General features: G+C 31.0%; 1 protein-coding gene across 1 annotated transcript in view; it reads right to left on the bottom strand.

Moving 5' to 3' along the window:
• Positions 1–3,675: 3,675 nt before the first annotated feature.
• The window catches only part of LOC127732075 (receptor-type tyrosine-protein phosphatase S-like), a 60,666-nt gene continuing 47,957 nt past the window's right edge, over positions 3,676–16,384 (bottom strand). Inside the window, exons 19-26 of the mRNA XM_052241133.1 lie at positions 14,892–15,041; positions 14,593–14,692; positions 14,241–14,314; positions 13,252–13,383; positions 11,896–12,021; positions 11,203–11,351; positions 9,034–9,169; positions 3,676–5,717 (exon numbers count right to left, since the gene is read on the bottom strand). Of these exons, the coding sequence (XP_052097093.1) occupies positions 5,643–5,717; positions 9,034–9,169; positions 11,203–11,351; positions 11,896–12,021; positions 13,252–13,383; positions 14,241–14,314; positions 14,593–14,692; positions 14,892–15,041 (942 nt within the window). The 3' untranslated portion in view covers positions 3,676–5,642. The remainder of the gene's footprint in view (positions 5,718–9,033; positions 9,170–11,202; positions 11,352–11,895; positions 12,022–13,251; positions 13,384–14,240; positions 14,315–14,592; positions 14,693–14,891; positions 15,042–16,384) is intronic.

Genomic DNA, 16,384 nt, shown 5'->3' with positions numbered 1-16,384 from the left:
TTTTAAAATAAAAGAAATAAGCAGGGTCGAATTCGTCAGTCGACTCCTCATTAGAGTTATTGCCCTTTGATGACTATTTTCACAAAGTTTCTGCGTTTTTGGCTTATATCTTAGAAATTATTATAGATAGATAGAAACTTATATAAGCAAAAATGATCAGCAAGACAAGATTTACAATTAAAACAAATGGGGGAAATCGTCCGACGACACCTTATTGAAGTTTTTGCCCTTAAATGACAAATTTTACCATTTTTTTTCATTTCATTTCCTATTATCATAGTAACTACAATAGATAGAGAGAAACTTTAAAACGCAAAAATTATCAGCAAGACAAGTTCTACAAATAAGTCTACATTGTCGATATATAGGAGTCTTTATAAAAGTAATTGCCCTTTGATGACGATTTTAACCATTTTTTTGCGTTTTTGCCTCATATCTTAAAAAATATAATAGATAGAAACTTAAATAAGCAAAAATGATCAGCAAGACAAGATCTACAATTAAGACAGTATGGAGGAAATCGTCCGACGAATCCTTATTTGAGTTATTGCCCTTTATTGACGATTTTTATCATTTTTTTTGCGTTTTTCGTAAAAGAATAAAAATTATAAAAGATAAATATACACTTTAAAACACAAAAATGATCAGCAAGACAAGATCTACTAACAAGTCAAATTTTGCCAATATAGTTAGTAGACAGTCACTCTTTATCCTTAAATGAGGATTTTTTTTACCCTCTTTTGTGTTTTAAGCAAAAACTAAAGAAGACAGAGAGAAACTAAACATACTTAATGATCAGCAATACAAGATCAACAAAACAGAGATATTGTCATGAATTCTATTCTCGTCTACAATGTTGGAGAGTGTCCTTCGTTGAATATGCACATAGACCAAGGTGAGCGACACAGGCTCTTTAGAGCCTCTAGTTTCTATTGTATCATTTAGAGACAATTTAAAACTGATACAGATGGTGAATTTTAAATCGATTATGTTGAAGAGGGGATACGAAGTAGAGAACAAAACATAAACGAGATTTATGTAAATAACAAACACAAATATTTTGATAAAGTCAGAGACATATATATGTCGTGTACATGTTATTATTTTGTACAAGGTATTATTTGTACAAACATTTTGTACAAGTAAATACTTATATGATGCCATCATACAAGTTATTACTTGTACACATACAATTGTACAAGTAATTACTTGTACAATTTTTATTAAGAAAAAGATAATAACTTGTACAAATCATTATTCTACTTGGCCTATTTGATGTTCACAACAGATCTTTTCCCTTTAAACATATAATTTATTACTAAGCCTAAGAGTATAAACTTTTAACATGTAAGTACTTTTTATTTAACAAATATGGCAATATCAGCAGAGAAATTATCAGGATTTTCATTCAGATGTGTGAACAGTGTATTTTGAAAAAAAGTCGCTCTGAAACCACCAAATTAGTAGTTCGTCCTATCATTTCTACAGACTTTTAACGAGCCCTGTCATGCCAACAAATACAGGCCGATGAGATGTTGTATTCTTCTAAAAGAAGATTAAAAGAGTTAGAAATTGGAGACAATGTTATAATACCAGTGCAAAGAGTAAACCGAGGTCCGATGGACTGTAGAAATATCAAAGGTGTTGTGCTGAATATTGCAGAAAATGGATACAAAATAGGAACTAAAGTTGGAATCATGATTGGTTTAATGAGTCGAAATCAAATCGAAAAGATTCAAAGAAAGGATTTGTCAATATTGGACATACCAGAGAACACTGAGGTTAACGTAGGAAAAGCAGTACAATTGCTTTCTTTGAGTGCTGGTCAAGGCCATGTTCACTGCATCTGTCCTTGTGGCTGTAAGACAGACAAATGTAAATGCAAAAAATTGAACTTATTGTTTATTTCCTGATGTCATGCGTCCTTGTCTTGTGCAAACAAATAAGTTATTTGATCTATTATGCTTGACTTTTGTTTGAATTTCCAATATATGATATCAAATATGCAACTTTTTGTCATGATTTATGTTTGAAATTAAATGGTAGAAGGGTTTCGTTTTGTTTTTCCTTTTAACGACTTTGTCACTTTACGCCAGTAGTCCTTATTTAAATGGCAACAAGCTGTTTAGCTCAATTTGCTCAAGGTGTCATGTTAGCTTAAGTTATTACTTTGCGTCCGTTGTTCGTCTGTAACCTTCTAACATTTCAAAATCAATACTAATAAACACTTGAAAAAAAGATAGAAAAACAAAAAAATATATAAATTTCAAAAATACATACGCTGAATGATGTCTACAAAGCAACAATAAACAAACATATATATAAGAATAAAATAGAAAAAGAAAAAAAAATAACCCGACAAATGACAAAAAAAAAAAAAAAAAACCCAAAGAAAGGAGTTTTTGAATAAAACATTTAAAAAAAACAAAACAGAAGGAAGAAACAAATATAACTCAAAGATAGTGAGTTGTACAAGTTATTATCTTTTTCTCAACAAAAATTGTACAAGTAATTACTTGTACAATTATATTTGTAACAGTAATAACTTGTATGATGGCATCGTACAAGTATTTACTTATACAAAGTTTTTGTACAAGTAATTACTTTCACAAAATAATAACATGTACAAGACATATACACATACGTGTATATATGTCTCTGATAAAGCCACGTGCATTACTTATCAAAATCACACATTGTGTAATATGAGGTGCCATAGAAGAGGAATTTTGAAAAAAAAAACTAAAAATGTATAATAAATACCCTTCTTCTTTATACGTCATTTGATATTTTCGAAATAATTCGGGATTTTTATCATGTAAAGACAGCCATAACCAGATCCAACTTCTTTCAACAACTTCTTCTTTATATGGCGATCGTAGACATCTTAAAATCACACTGACAGTGCTTGTCAATTTAATGCCCAATTTAGTATAAATGTGAACAAAAGAGTTGACAACTTATTATTTACCAGAATATTAACCGACAATACAATAAAATAAACAAGCTTTTAAAAAGACATTGTAAGAGGAAAAAATAAGGGTTTCTTTAAATGCAATGTGAAACTCCAATCAAGTAAATATTTATCGCTCAGTGAAAGTAAACTACTGTTCGCCGTTTCTGTCATCAAGACGGAAACTAGAGAAATGTATCTGCCGATTAGTTAGTATTCTACGGACCCATTCCACAGCAAGAAAGTACGTCAAATTTTGTGAATATATAAAAATAGTGTTTTTGCATGTTGCCTTTTATCTACATGCACATATTAGATCTTTAACGACATTGAAACCGGAGTACCTGAGATCACCCCGGTTTTTTTGGCGGGGTTGGAGTTTTTAAGTGTTAAATTCTCATTTGTTGTGTTTTGTAGTTTTGGGGGGACTTATGAGTTTGAATATCCCTTTGGTATCTTCCGCCTCTCTTTTTTAAATTTCATACTGTAAACATCTCCTAAATCTTGTCAAAAACTTTCTTCCAAGATGAAATAAACAAGAAAGGTATTAGTTGTTTGAGTTCAACCATATCTTGGTTTTAATATATGCTCTCTGAGCAAGCCTTTGGAATAAAGCATTGAAATGACGAAGGTTTATTTTTAATTCTATTTATATCAGTTCCTGTTTTAAACTTTTCTTCGGCTCATAACTCAACCATAACGATCGAATACATCAATTAAAGTTGACGCTTTATAAAAGAATATTTTATTTCGAGCAGTAGATTAACAAAACGTACACAAAAGAACATACAATAAAACCTTAAATAACTTTATAAGTGATAACAAAATAAATAACAATTATCTAGACATATAAAACTGTACAGAAAAAGTTCTTAACTCAATAATAACGGTATTAAAGATAACAAAAACAAACAATATGAATAACAGTTGTTATACCGTACTCAAGAATGTTTGCTGTTTCTGAAAGCAAGCTTAACCTAGTGATGATAAACCATGCCATTCTAAACTTTATATCAGTTGCTGTACTTTATAGAAGATTTAATACAACGGCACTGTAAACAGTACAAGGAGGCGTGAATTTGTGCAATGCATAGAAAAACTACAGAAGACCAAAAGGAACATTTTAGTATTGCTTCGAATTATAGATAATCAAGTTAATAATTCTCTAAACGATACAAAAACATACCAGGCGTAGTAATTAAATCACAGTATATTATCCTTTCCCACTGAGCATATGAATGCAGCGAGACGGTTTTGAAGGACACATCTTAAATTTTCTAGCTTTATAAACAATGTTATCGTAAAAGGCTTCAGGACAAATGGAATCATACTTTCACAACAAATCTCTTTATTTACAGTTTTGACCATTGTGTTAGAAATAAAAATATTACATTAATTAAAATCAGAGACCTCACTGCATACACGTGAATAAAGTTAATATTGTCCTTAGGTAAAAAATTACTCTCGTAAAAACTGTTAATATTAACATGAAGGCCAAGGATAGTCAATACCATATGATGGCAAACAACCCTTCTACTATCAAATATTCTAGAACACACCCGCGAAATTGCGGGCATTTAGAGCGTGGTTGAAAGTATGTAAACTGTAGTAGGATGAATTTTTGTAAAAGATTTTATGACTGGAGAATTTCAGGAAAGGTATCAAAAGTCATAGTTACTGCGACAGTACAATATTTTCTAGCCCGCTCCCTTTTTTCCAAAGTCCGTTTTTTTTTTGTTTTCTGTTAATTTCAATTATTTGCGAGTTTTCTGTATCCTATGAACATACATAATTGTTTATCATAAATAAAGTGTATTTGCTATTTACTATCAATTCCAATTTTAACATCCACGGCGGTCACTGATATATTATATAGAGAGCCTCTATATTTTATAGTAGTATGATCATAGTATACATGCAGCAGATAAACGCGAAAAATAATTGTCCTGTCCCCGAGTACTTATGAAAATTATGTGTAATTTTAAAACAGTCCTACACGGAAGTCTTATCTATGACTTAAAAGTCCGTCCGATGACGGAAACAATATCCGGACGCCTTTATTTTCGTTTTTCTCCAAAAATAACCTAAACTGAATAATCATTAGAATAGATGACAAATGCGACTATGCATGGTACCTATAGGACACAGAGGCATGATGATTAATTTATTGTGGAAGGAAGAGAAGCGACACACAAAATGAGGTCTTCTCATTTAATAGTATAGATATCAAAAGTTATAATTTTGCAACTGTAGACAAACTTGGTTAAAGTCCCCCAACTCGAGCAACTATTGTCAAATCATATAAATCGATAAAGAATAGTCGACACAACTTAGAGTCTTGTTAACATTGTAAGCGAAGACACATATATATATATAACCAATTTGGCAATATTAAAGGGTAATAATCTCTTCATCACAATGGAAAGTTTTGTTATATTTTCTTTACACTATAGATAAATGAATATTGAACTCAACAGTTTCTTAATAAAAGGGCTATTTTATATGCATACATATAATAAAGTGACATAAGGTGGTACTTGCTCATATCTTTACATATTCTTTAAGTTTGTTCATAGCACACTTGATTAAAAGCACCAAACAGTTTGGAAGAATAATAAAACTAAGTTGTTTTAGTAAGAGGCATATTTAGTGAACGATTTGATTTTTAGAAAAAAAAACAGTTGTTTTGTCACTGGAAATTGGAATACGTTTCAAACTGTTTCAAGTATTCTAAAACAGCATCGTAAATAAACTGGAACTGTTCCTGAAAAATGAAAGAAAAAATATTATAATAAATGACCTTTATAAATGACTATCTGTCCAGTCTAATTTGTTGCATTGTTATACAAGTAGTATAACTGTCCATTCAGTTCAAATTATAGTCATAAGTTAATGTGAATAACTTTGAATTTATATATGCGATTCTCTAAGTAGGACCTACCTTTTGTTAAAAAAAAGGAAAAAAATTTATAGCACATTTTGTTTTGAAAGAACATATTTTCAAAAATATACATACACAAAATCAATCCTGTGTCGCAGATGACCATATCAAAATAATTAGTAAATTAAAACCATTTTAAATATTATTGTTATACACATATGCACATTCACGGTACTTCAATCTGTCGATACCTATATTTTGGCATTGCACAAGATCATTTTTTTCTCTGATTGTTAATGACGTTTTTACATTAAATCCATTGGATATTGAATGTGTACTGGTTGGTATTTTAGTCTTTGATACATAGTTTTTTTATTAGTTTTTTTTGGCTTCGAACTAGCTGTCATTAACTGAGAGTACACTCAGATCTGTATCTTTTGTGTCTTTTTTGTTTTTAGGTATGTATAAATACCCTGCCACGTCCGGTCTGTGTTTTTGTTAGATGTTTTTCTGCTTTGTATCGATCTGATGAATTAAATCCCTTTTAACTGAGTTTTATAGTTTGTTCTTATGTTGTTCTGTTACAACATTGTCCCAGGTTAGGAGAGGGTTGGCGCCTTCAAGCATATTTAACCCCGCCACATTTTATATGTGCCTGTCCCAAAGTCAGGAGCTTGTAGTTCAGTGGTTGTCGTTGGTTCATGTCTGTCATATTTGTTTTTCGTAAATTGTTTTGTTATGAATTAGGCCGTTAGTTTTTCTCAAATGAATTGTTTCATATTTTTCATGTCGGGGTCTTTTATAGGCGACTATACAGTATGGGTTTTCTCATTGTTGAAGGCCGTTTGGTTGCATATAATTGCTTAAATCCAGTTCATTTGAACTTTGGTGGATAGTTGTCTCATTGGCAATCATACCACATCTCCTCATGTTTATATGTATATGTTTCATCTATCATAAATAATATTTAATTACTGTATTTTGAATAGGTAAACATGTGGTTTTATTGACTTCTGAAAAAAAACAACTGATATTCACTGAGGCCAACGGCCGAAGTAAATATTTAGTTAATTCAAACACATTTTTATCGAAACAAAAGACAGTACAAAAATGTAATTGCTTTATTCAGAAAGAGAAAAATGTATTTAATGACAAATATTAACCAAAACAAATTGTACGTCAAACAATTTACCATTATTATACAGGTAAAACCCTGTGACATTTAGTATTGAGAATATCCCTTTTCCCCCTGGTGAATATGCTATTTTATTCAAAATACAATTCGTATAGAAAACCCTACTACAGAGCACTGTAGTTCCTCTCCGTCTTTAATGTGGGGTTTGTGTTGCACAATGTTAAGTCTTTTTTGGCGTAGTACTGAGTTGCTTGTTTTCCTCTGACCACAGCGTTATTTATTTTCTATTTTGTGTTTTAAATTGAGAGAAATTAATTCCATTTCATTATTAACCTCCCCTCAACCTTCAAAACAATAAATAGTTGTGAATGCAATTAATATTTAAATACGGATACTTTGAACCTCCATTATAAATATTGTATAGATTCTTTATCAGGACGTGATAAAACGGATGGTTTCATTTTAATATTGATTAATTATACGTCAAAAGTTATCGAACTGAAACATTTCTCTATCAATAAGCATGAAAATGTATTACCTCGCAATGATGTGTCAATACTGGTAAGGTAACAGTATTAGACAAAAATCAAAGCCTACATGTTGGTTTGCTTTACTATAAAAAGAGATGTACAGGTTTTTGTCAATGAGACTGTTTCCAAAAATATCAAAAGTACAGATGGGTGCGGTCATAAAATGCACAGCAAGTTAACTTGATGATCAAATATTTTAACTGTTCGAAGTTAAATTGTGACAGCTTTTGGAATTGTTCCAACCTGTCCTAGAAATAAAATGAAGTGGACTTAAAAATCAAACTTAATCCTTGAAAAAGAGAAGCGAAAGATAGCAAAGGGACATTCAAACTCATAAGTCGAAAATAAACTGAAACCGTCATTTAAAAAAAAAGGACAAAACACAAACAACAGTACACAAAACACAACATATAAATTCAAGACAGAGTAACACGAACCCCACAAAAACCGGGGGTGATCTCAGGTGCTATGGAAGGGTAAGCAGATCCTGCTCCACATGATGCACCCGTTGTGTTGCTCATGTAAGTACAAACCCTGGAATTGTTATTATGGCATAAGAAAGTAAGTGTTATTTGTTTACATTTCCGCTCCTGAGGTTTACTCGATGATGTTAACTTCAACTGGACTGCATCGATAGAACCGGCCATGCTCTTGAGTTTGATCTGCTCCAAACTAAAGTTAGATTTTAATCAGGACCGCTGTGTATTAATTGATAAAGTATAATGAAATGTTCGTAAACAAACTAATATAATATTATGATGCGCTTTTACCAAAGAGGGAGAAAAATTTGCCACACTGTTAAAAGAGAAACGAGTTTAATGTCAAAATCAGACTTGTCCACATGTCTGGTCTGGAGTAGAGTTTTCACTAGGACTGGTAAAAAGTACACACACCTAAAGGTCTGGTCTTTGTTACACATGTCAACAAACAGACCACAAATGCCTGGTCTACCACAAATAAAGTTAACTTGCTTTTGTGCGCTAAATATATCATGTTAACTTTAAAAGCAGTCAAAATACGTCATTTGGTTTCTGGTGGAAAGTTGTCTCATTGGCGGTCATACCACATCTTCTTATTTGTGATAAAACGTCTGCTAAAAATAACTTTTGTAGAGGTTATAACACGTACCCTTCTTTGAACTCTTATCTTATTAATATGATGAGCTCTAAATAACCTCTAGTGTTGAAAAGTTGTGAATAAATTAAATTGAGAAAATCAAACATCTGTTTGGATTCATGAATGAATTAATTTCCAAAACTTGTATTCTACCACAAAAACATTCAAATAAAACAAAAGTGGGTAGTTTATTGCATAAAATGACCTTTAAATGACCATGTTGTTGACTTGATAATATACATTTTCGGGTATTTTTATAGCTGACTATGCGGTATCGGCTTTGTTCGTTGTTGAAGGACGTACGGTGACCTATAGTTAATTTCTGTGTCATTTGGTCTCTTGTGGAGGGTTGTCTCATTGGCAATCATACCACATCTTCATTATTATATTAATCGTATTTAAGATTTTTTCTACCTACATAGTTTAAGATAATCTGTGGTCTTCTATTCCTCGTTTGTTTAATGATGTGCTGAATATCGATATCTTGTTCTATTCTCAGTCGTTCTAGCACTGTCGCCAAAACACAGTATAGTCCACTTTTGTCACAACCATTTCTATTTAATGTAATAAAACAATTAAAAATAAGTTTAAAATTTTGAACTTTAATTTACATCACACATTTAGAGTAGATAAAAATAACTATTTCGTAGACAAACATCAGATTTGTTTTTATTTTCGAATGTTGTCAAACACATTTGTATTAGGGCTTTTAACTGCTTGAATTTAGTGCAAAACTGCATAAACTCCCAAAAAGCCACATTTTGAGATCTCGTCTTCAATAAAAAATATGAGCCGACTAAGTGGCTTTACGCAAAAAAATATTTTGCTATAAGATGAATTTTACTAAAATGTTGATGTGTGTAAAACATTTTTAAGGAAATGCCTAGTATAATATCTAATTTGTCCAAAGACTGTGTGTAAAGTGGTAATTTAAGGGCAAATATGCCTTAATGCCATCATAGTCACATCACAAATTACTTCACTGCACTATTGTCCAGATCATATTAATTTGCTTATTAACATAATTTTTGAAAAATTGAATATTTTCTATTTTTTGTCATTTCATTGGCAAAATTATGACTTTTATCATACCCACTTTTTTATACATTTTACATTTATTTACTGGATGGCGAGTCTTGTTTTGACTACGAGTCTTATGTAGACGAAATAAACGTCTTGCGAACCAAATTGTAGACCTTCTATCTTTGATGGTTCTTTTCAGACATGTATTCATCTTTATCTAGCTGATGATAATGATTTTAACAAATTGAGTCTTGAATTACAATGACAAGTGACAAAGTATACGTTAAATGAATAGCTTGAGTATCATGGCTATATATCCTACAAAAATACCAAACACATAATGTTGAGCGGACTACTGCGAGTAAGTCAGTGAGTCATAAACTGATTCAGATTAGTTAATAAATTATAAAAATTCTGATCTAAAACATTCATATATTTGTATGTCATTTTTATTTAACTATATTGTATTCAATAGTCTATTCACGTAACTTCGAGATTTTTTCTATCTAAAATGCTCCTGTCACCATGATTATTGCAAGATTAAATACAACGAACATGTCTGAGATTGAAATTCTTTCTTTTTTTGTCAATTCATTTTCGATTGGTTTTTTATATTCTTTTAAATTCTTCTGATTTAACAGTGTTTTTCCTGCAAAAATGGGAATGGTAAATACAAATTCCTTGTTTAAGGAAAAATCTTAGTTCGTGAAGAACCATATTGAATGCATAAAAAATGCACCGAAGATGATATCATCAAATGCAGAATTTTTTATCGACAAATAAATTTGTAGAGTTTGATGGATTGATATTTTAAAGAACAAACTAAGGTTCCAACTCCCTCGGACAAAGTTGAACTTAAGCGGATTTGGCTCGGTTTTTCGAGTCCCTTTAGTCATATAGCTCATCACTAGTCTAGGTAGTTATACATCCTTGGCTTTTAACATTTAAGGTGTGAGCGTTTTGAGATTGGTTAACCCAAGGCTCACACCTTTAAATGTTTAAAAGTGATTCGGACGCAGAAATGTATAAAATATATTTGGATATTCACAGACAGTGATTCAATCTATACTATTGTTATGCTCGGATGGAGCAATATTAATTCACAACCTTCTTCGACTTATATCTTTATCTACTAGACAATTTGTCTGATCTGAACATTTCACGATTTTGTCCTATTCCTGATTTGAGACATTTAGGTTGAGAATTGAGGATCGATTGTACGCTTACGTAAATTTTATAGGGCTGTGTGTTTTTTTAATCGAAACTATCTGCAAATGTGCCTTTAAATTTTATATTAGTTACTAATTCTGAAAATAAACATCGAAAAAAGAAATACTAGTAAAGCCACCTCTCTCTCTCTCCCTCGAAACTATCTGCAAATGTGCCTCTAAATTTTATATTAGTTACTAATTCTGAAAATAAACATCGAAAAAAGAAATACTAGTAAAGCCACCTCTCTCTCTCTCTCTCTCTCTCTCTCTCTCTCTCTCTCTCTCTCTGTCACACACACACACGCACACACTCTTTAGTCTAAATGTTTTAGAATATTTAAACATTGACGTACAGGCAGTGAACAAGGATAGGACTATCGTCGCCATTATTAGATTTATTCTCCACCTCAAACAGTAAATTAAACAAATCCTCTGTTGAATCTGGAACTACAGCATTGTCATCCCAACACTTTGCTTGATACATTACCAACGACCTTTCATCCTAAAAGTTATAAAAACACCTTTGTGCATACGAATATGAAGTTTATAACCAGATACAAGAAATATTCCAATAGATTACTAAAAATGTGCGATTTACAATATGAAAAAAAATTAATAAGTGTTGATTTTATTATTATCGACTTTTCAGTTTGAGTATATAGTTTAAAACATAAATGGCGTTTTGCATTTGAATTGAGCATTAAAAAAACTTATTTGTATGAGTTCGTTTATAATCATTCTTTTCGTTCTTATTGGACTGAGCTTAACCATTGACCAACAAGACAAAACGTGAATACATATTTTTTTATTTTTTCTTAATTGGATGGATTTATCATTTACGTATTTGAGGTATTGTAGCTTGTTGTAGCAAATTATAGTCGTATATACAGTATGGTTTCAGCTCGTTGTAAAAGCCGATACAATGATTTTTATGCTTACATTCACGTCATTTGGACTCTGGTGGAAAATTGTCTCATTGCCAATCATACCACATCTTCTTATGTTCATATTGATAACAAAGAGACTGAAGCTTATTTTGTACATACCCAGGTTTTATACTTCAAGGTAAGATGTAAACAGTTACAGTAAGGCTTTGATTCCATTGCTGTAAGTTCTATTTTAAAAGCTCCAATTTGGATTGGTGTCTCTTGATTTTCAGGCCAATACACATCCTAGGTAAGATTTTGTTTTTACATAATAAGCTTTATTTATACTTGTTAAAAACAATATTTGAAAAACAAGACTAAAGATATATAGAAATAAATATAATTTTTCCAAAATAAATATTTTTCTGTATATATTTTTTCAAATGCATTGTTTTCATACTAGCTTAATCAATATCTCATTAACTTTGAAAAACTCTCATTTAGTGACATGCACCTTCTGAAGACAACATCTACACTATTTGACATGATCATAAAGGATGCTTCGTGTATAATATAGTCATAAAATGTTCCTACAATATACAAAACATATACCTTTGGCAAAAAGTGTGTTTACATTGTCTATCCTCTTATTTATCAGTACAAATTATAAAAGTAAGGAAAATATTCATGTCAGGATAGGCATTGAAATTGGAACTTATCCAAAATAATGCCTATACAGGTTAGCCAAGGCTCCGTGTTGAAGACCGTAATTTGACCTATAATGGTTTACTTTTATAAATTTTGACTTGGATGGAGAGTTGTCTCATTGGCACTCATATCACATCTTCTTATATCTATATACAATCAACAATCATTTTTTTTCAAATATTAGGAATGATTTTCACCACTCAAGTGCCTAGTTGATATAATCATATCCATTTACCCATCAAGCTAATGGTATACGAATTGTATTGGTTTTTTTTTGCAATTTCAGGTACCAAATAATGCCTTTGAATTTTCATAGCAGAACACATTTTTTGTTAAAAGATTAAAAATTCACATAATAAAATATGACCTCATCGTCTATATTAATCATATTATTTTGAACAGAAATGCATATACTAAAAATGTTTAAAATTTGAATACAATACACTTACGTTATTCAATCACAGTCTTTGATGGCCTTAGCCAGGTTTGGCACATTTTTTCGACTATTTGGTGTTTTAATGTTCTTCAACTTCGTTATTTATTTGGTCGTTTAACTGTTTTAATTCGAAGTTCCCTGAAGAGTCTTATAAGAGAATTCCGGATCTTCGATTTAACTTATGCTTTACTTTATCAGTCGTGTATTACAAACGTGTTATGCATTTTCATTGTTTTTTTATATTTCGATGTATTCAAGTTATAAGCATGTTTAGTGTGTAGTAAATATCATGTATATGTGATCTCGCAAATCCGAAATTTTATATTTAGACAAAACGGGAGTTTGGTGTTCAAAATTATAAGCCTGGTTTTTTTAAGAGTTCTTATACTAACCGTATCTTCTTTAACTTGGTTGAGCATAACAATTGTTTGTATGTTGTGGTCGTACACCAGCCTCCAAAGATCTATTTTCGTATGATCAAGTGGCAGCTGTGTTACTATGAATGCTTTCTTGTTTTTGTAGCCCTTTAAAATATACCAGAAAACCATTTTCATTTAATTATAGTTCACCAATGAACCAATTCTACCGATCGCATTTGTTAATTTTACTAATATGTGATTACAAAACTGATTAATATTAAAGGAACACATGCAACAACATAGAAAATGAATGGATTTATACTGTTTTTATTTTGCTCAGTTTTTTACATGTTATTGTCGTTATCCATTACGTTAGTGATTTTCTGTGTCACTTCTGTCTGTTTGTACAACTTGAAATGTGGATATATAAGCAACATTTAAAGGATTTAAAACTATGAATTAACAAGTAGTAATGTAAAGCAGTATAATACAGCGACCTGCAGTACGCGTCACGCAATCATGAGTGCACAGAATGAATTAAATATGAAATACAGTAAATACCCGTCTTTTTTGTTTTTGATTTTCTTGGGTGTTTTGTTTTCTTGGGAAGGAGGGAGGTAGGTGTTCCTGTCTCATTGACGTGTAACCATAATTCAATGTGTTTATAGTATGTTTTAATCATCGAAAATATAAACATTATGAAGTTTTTGGCATGATGAAAAAATAAAATCTAAATATTTTAACTGTCACAAGCTATGTATATTCAGGAGGTAAAATCAATTGAGAGAACGTTTTCAAGGTGCGATAATTGTATTTATATTAAGTATGCAAGAAGAATATGTATAGGAAGTCTTTTCAATTTTTGAATTCAATAAGTGTAATTACTATTCAAGTATGTTTGCTACTTTGTATATGAAAGAGTTCTTTTTTACATTTGCATATGCAATTTCACAATTACAAAATTAAAATCAAATAAAACTATGTTACAAAATTTTAAAATGATTTCAAACTATTTGACTTACAGGTAAGAATACGGCATTGATATATTCATTGTGTCCTTCCACAAATGTTGACAGAATTGGCATCTCATATTCAACTACAAAACCAATACAAATAAGTAGATCTGCCCTTAAAATGAAATGTACATGTAATGAAGTTACAAGAATCAGTTACTTGGTATTCAAAATCTTTAAGATGTAGTTTTGCCATATATAAATTACTCGCAGAAGTTTTATTTTTTCAGTATTTAAATCTTAATTTGTTGCAATCAGCCAAGTTTACAACAGAAGCTCACTACATTAAAATGTGTCGGCAGTAACAATTGTTTACTCTTTGTTTTTTTAGTCGTTTTAATTTAATAAAGCAGCTACATACCTGGAAGTATTGTACTGTCTCTATTCTTGGTCCTATTTTCAGGAATTTTACCTTGATCAAATACATTATCTTCATGTTTTTCGCACATTGCGTTCATTCGCTATGGAAAAAGACAACATATATATATTGGAATTTTACATTTTATTCGATATGTTGTAACTAGTAATTACAGAATTGGGGTTTTTTTTTATCTTTCTTGTATTTTATCTTCATTTATATAAATGTCAAGGGAAGTTTGCAGAAATGTAATTGAAGAATTGATTGGAGTAAAAAGAAATAAACCAGAAATATACTCATACCTGATACTCCACTTGGAGTTTTGTTTTATTTCTACTTGAATCGTGCACCATTAACTCTTTATATAAATCAGGAAAATCTTTCGAAGGAATTCCAGAATTAGGACACATCACTGCTTCTAATATTGCTTCATGGAGAAACACGTACTGACGCTAAGAAATAAAGAATATCAATATGCAAACTGTCAGTGTAGATCTTTAGGTATTCTCTGTATTGTTTTGTGGACTCTTGTTTGTATTTTTGGTACATTTTTAACTCATGCTTTCTAATTTTGACATTGACACCGTTTTGTTCTTTCATAGAAAATACCTATGTAGAATGCAAAAGATTAAACAAAATAAGATCAAGTAGAAGTTGAGCAGGAATAACGTTTATGTTTTAAACACTTTTTTATTTGCAACAGACTGAAAGAAAACGAATGTCTAAAATTATGTAATAAAGAGACTGAAGAAGTATGAATAGCTAAGGTTTACTTATATGACATTATTTTTCCACAACATTGCATATTTGAATAATTAGGAAATAATCATAAATTACTTCATAGTAAACTGCATTTGTTAGGAATTAAAACTGATCTTAGAACTAAAAAAGTACGTTAATATCAGATTCCCTATGGATCTGAATCTTAATCTACCATAGGTCGGTTGCTCTCTCCTTACATCCCAACTTGCTCCTTTGATAACGAAATTGTCGTCATGATATAGCCCAAAATAATGAAAGACGCGTTAGAAACCAACAATCATCAAACAACCCAAATCTCATTTATATTTGATTAGAAAAATCCACCATATAAAAAGTTACTCTTCTCATTTTTAGAAACGTTATATCAGCCGAAACTCTCTCACTGTTAATGACTATATAGATGTAGAGCAAGTGTGAGCAGGATTATTTAAAATTCCCTTTTTAACAAACCCTGAAACTAGTAAATGTAGATGTGAAACAAGGATTTTGTGTGAGGGAGAAGCATACTAACGCTTAGTAATACCATTACACAAAATAACTAGAGCCTCCAAGGCGCCTGTATCCACCACCTGTCAATTTTAAACAAATATAATACAACGCATTTAGAATATTTCAAATACTTTCCCGGCAAAGACGCTCCAAATTGTTATATCATCCTTCCAGAGCAATAAATCCTAGAAGTATTCGAGTCGACTGATGATTTCATGCATTTTGACGTTTTGATAACCTTTCTTTTACAGTTTCTCTCCATCTACTATAGTTTACGGAAAACAATGGTTAAAAGGTGTCTTTCAAAAACATTAACTCCTATAAGGAGGCGACTGTTCATATCGGCCATATTGACATATCTGTAGATGTTGTTCTGTTGATTTTTGGTGTCTACAGTTTCCAGCTTTCTACTCTATTGTCCGCAAAAACAACAAAAAACACAGAAATTGGTTAAAACAAAATTGTCTTTGAAGAGCAATAACTCCTATACGGATTCAAATAACAATTTCGGACATCTAAACTTATCTATAAGTCTTGTCTTGCT

This window comes from Mytilus californianus, unplaced genomic scaffold, assembly GCF_021869535.1.
Source record: "Mytilus californianus isolate M0D057914Y unplaced genomic scaffold, xbMytCali1.0.p SCAF_1, whole genome shotgun sequence".
Lineage (NCBI taxonomy): Eukaryota > Metazoa > Mollusca > Bivalvia > Mytilida > Mytilidae > Mytilus > Mytilus californianus.
Note: the sequence above shows the minus strand (reverse complement) of the source record. Positions and strands in the feature narration are given on the sequence as shown.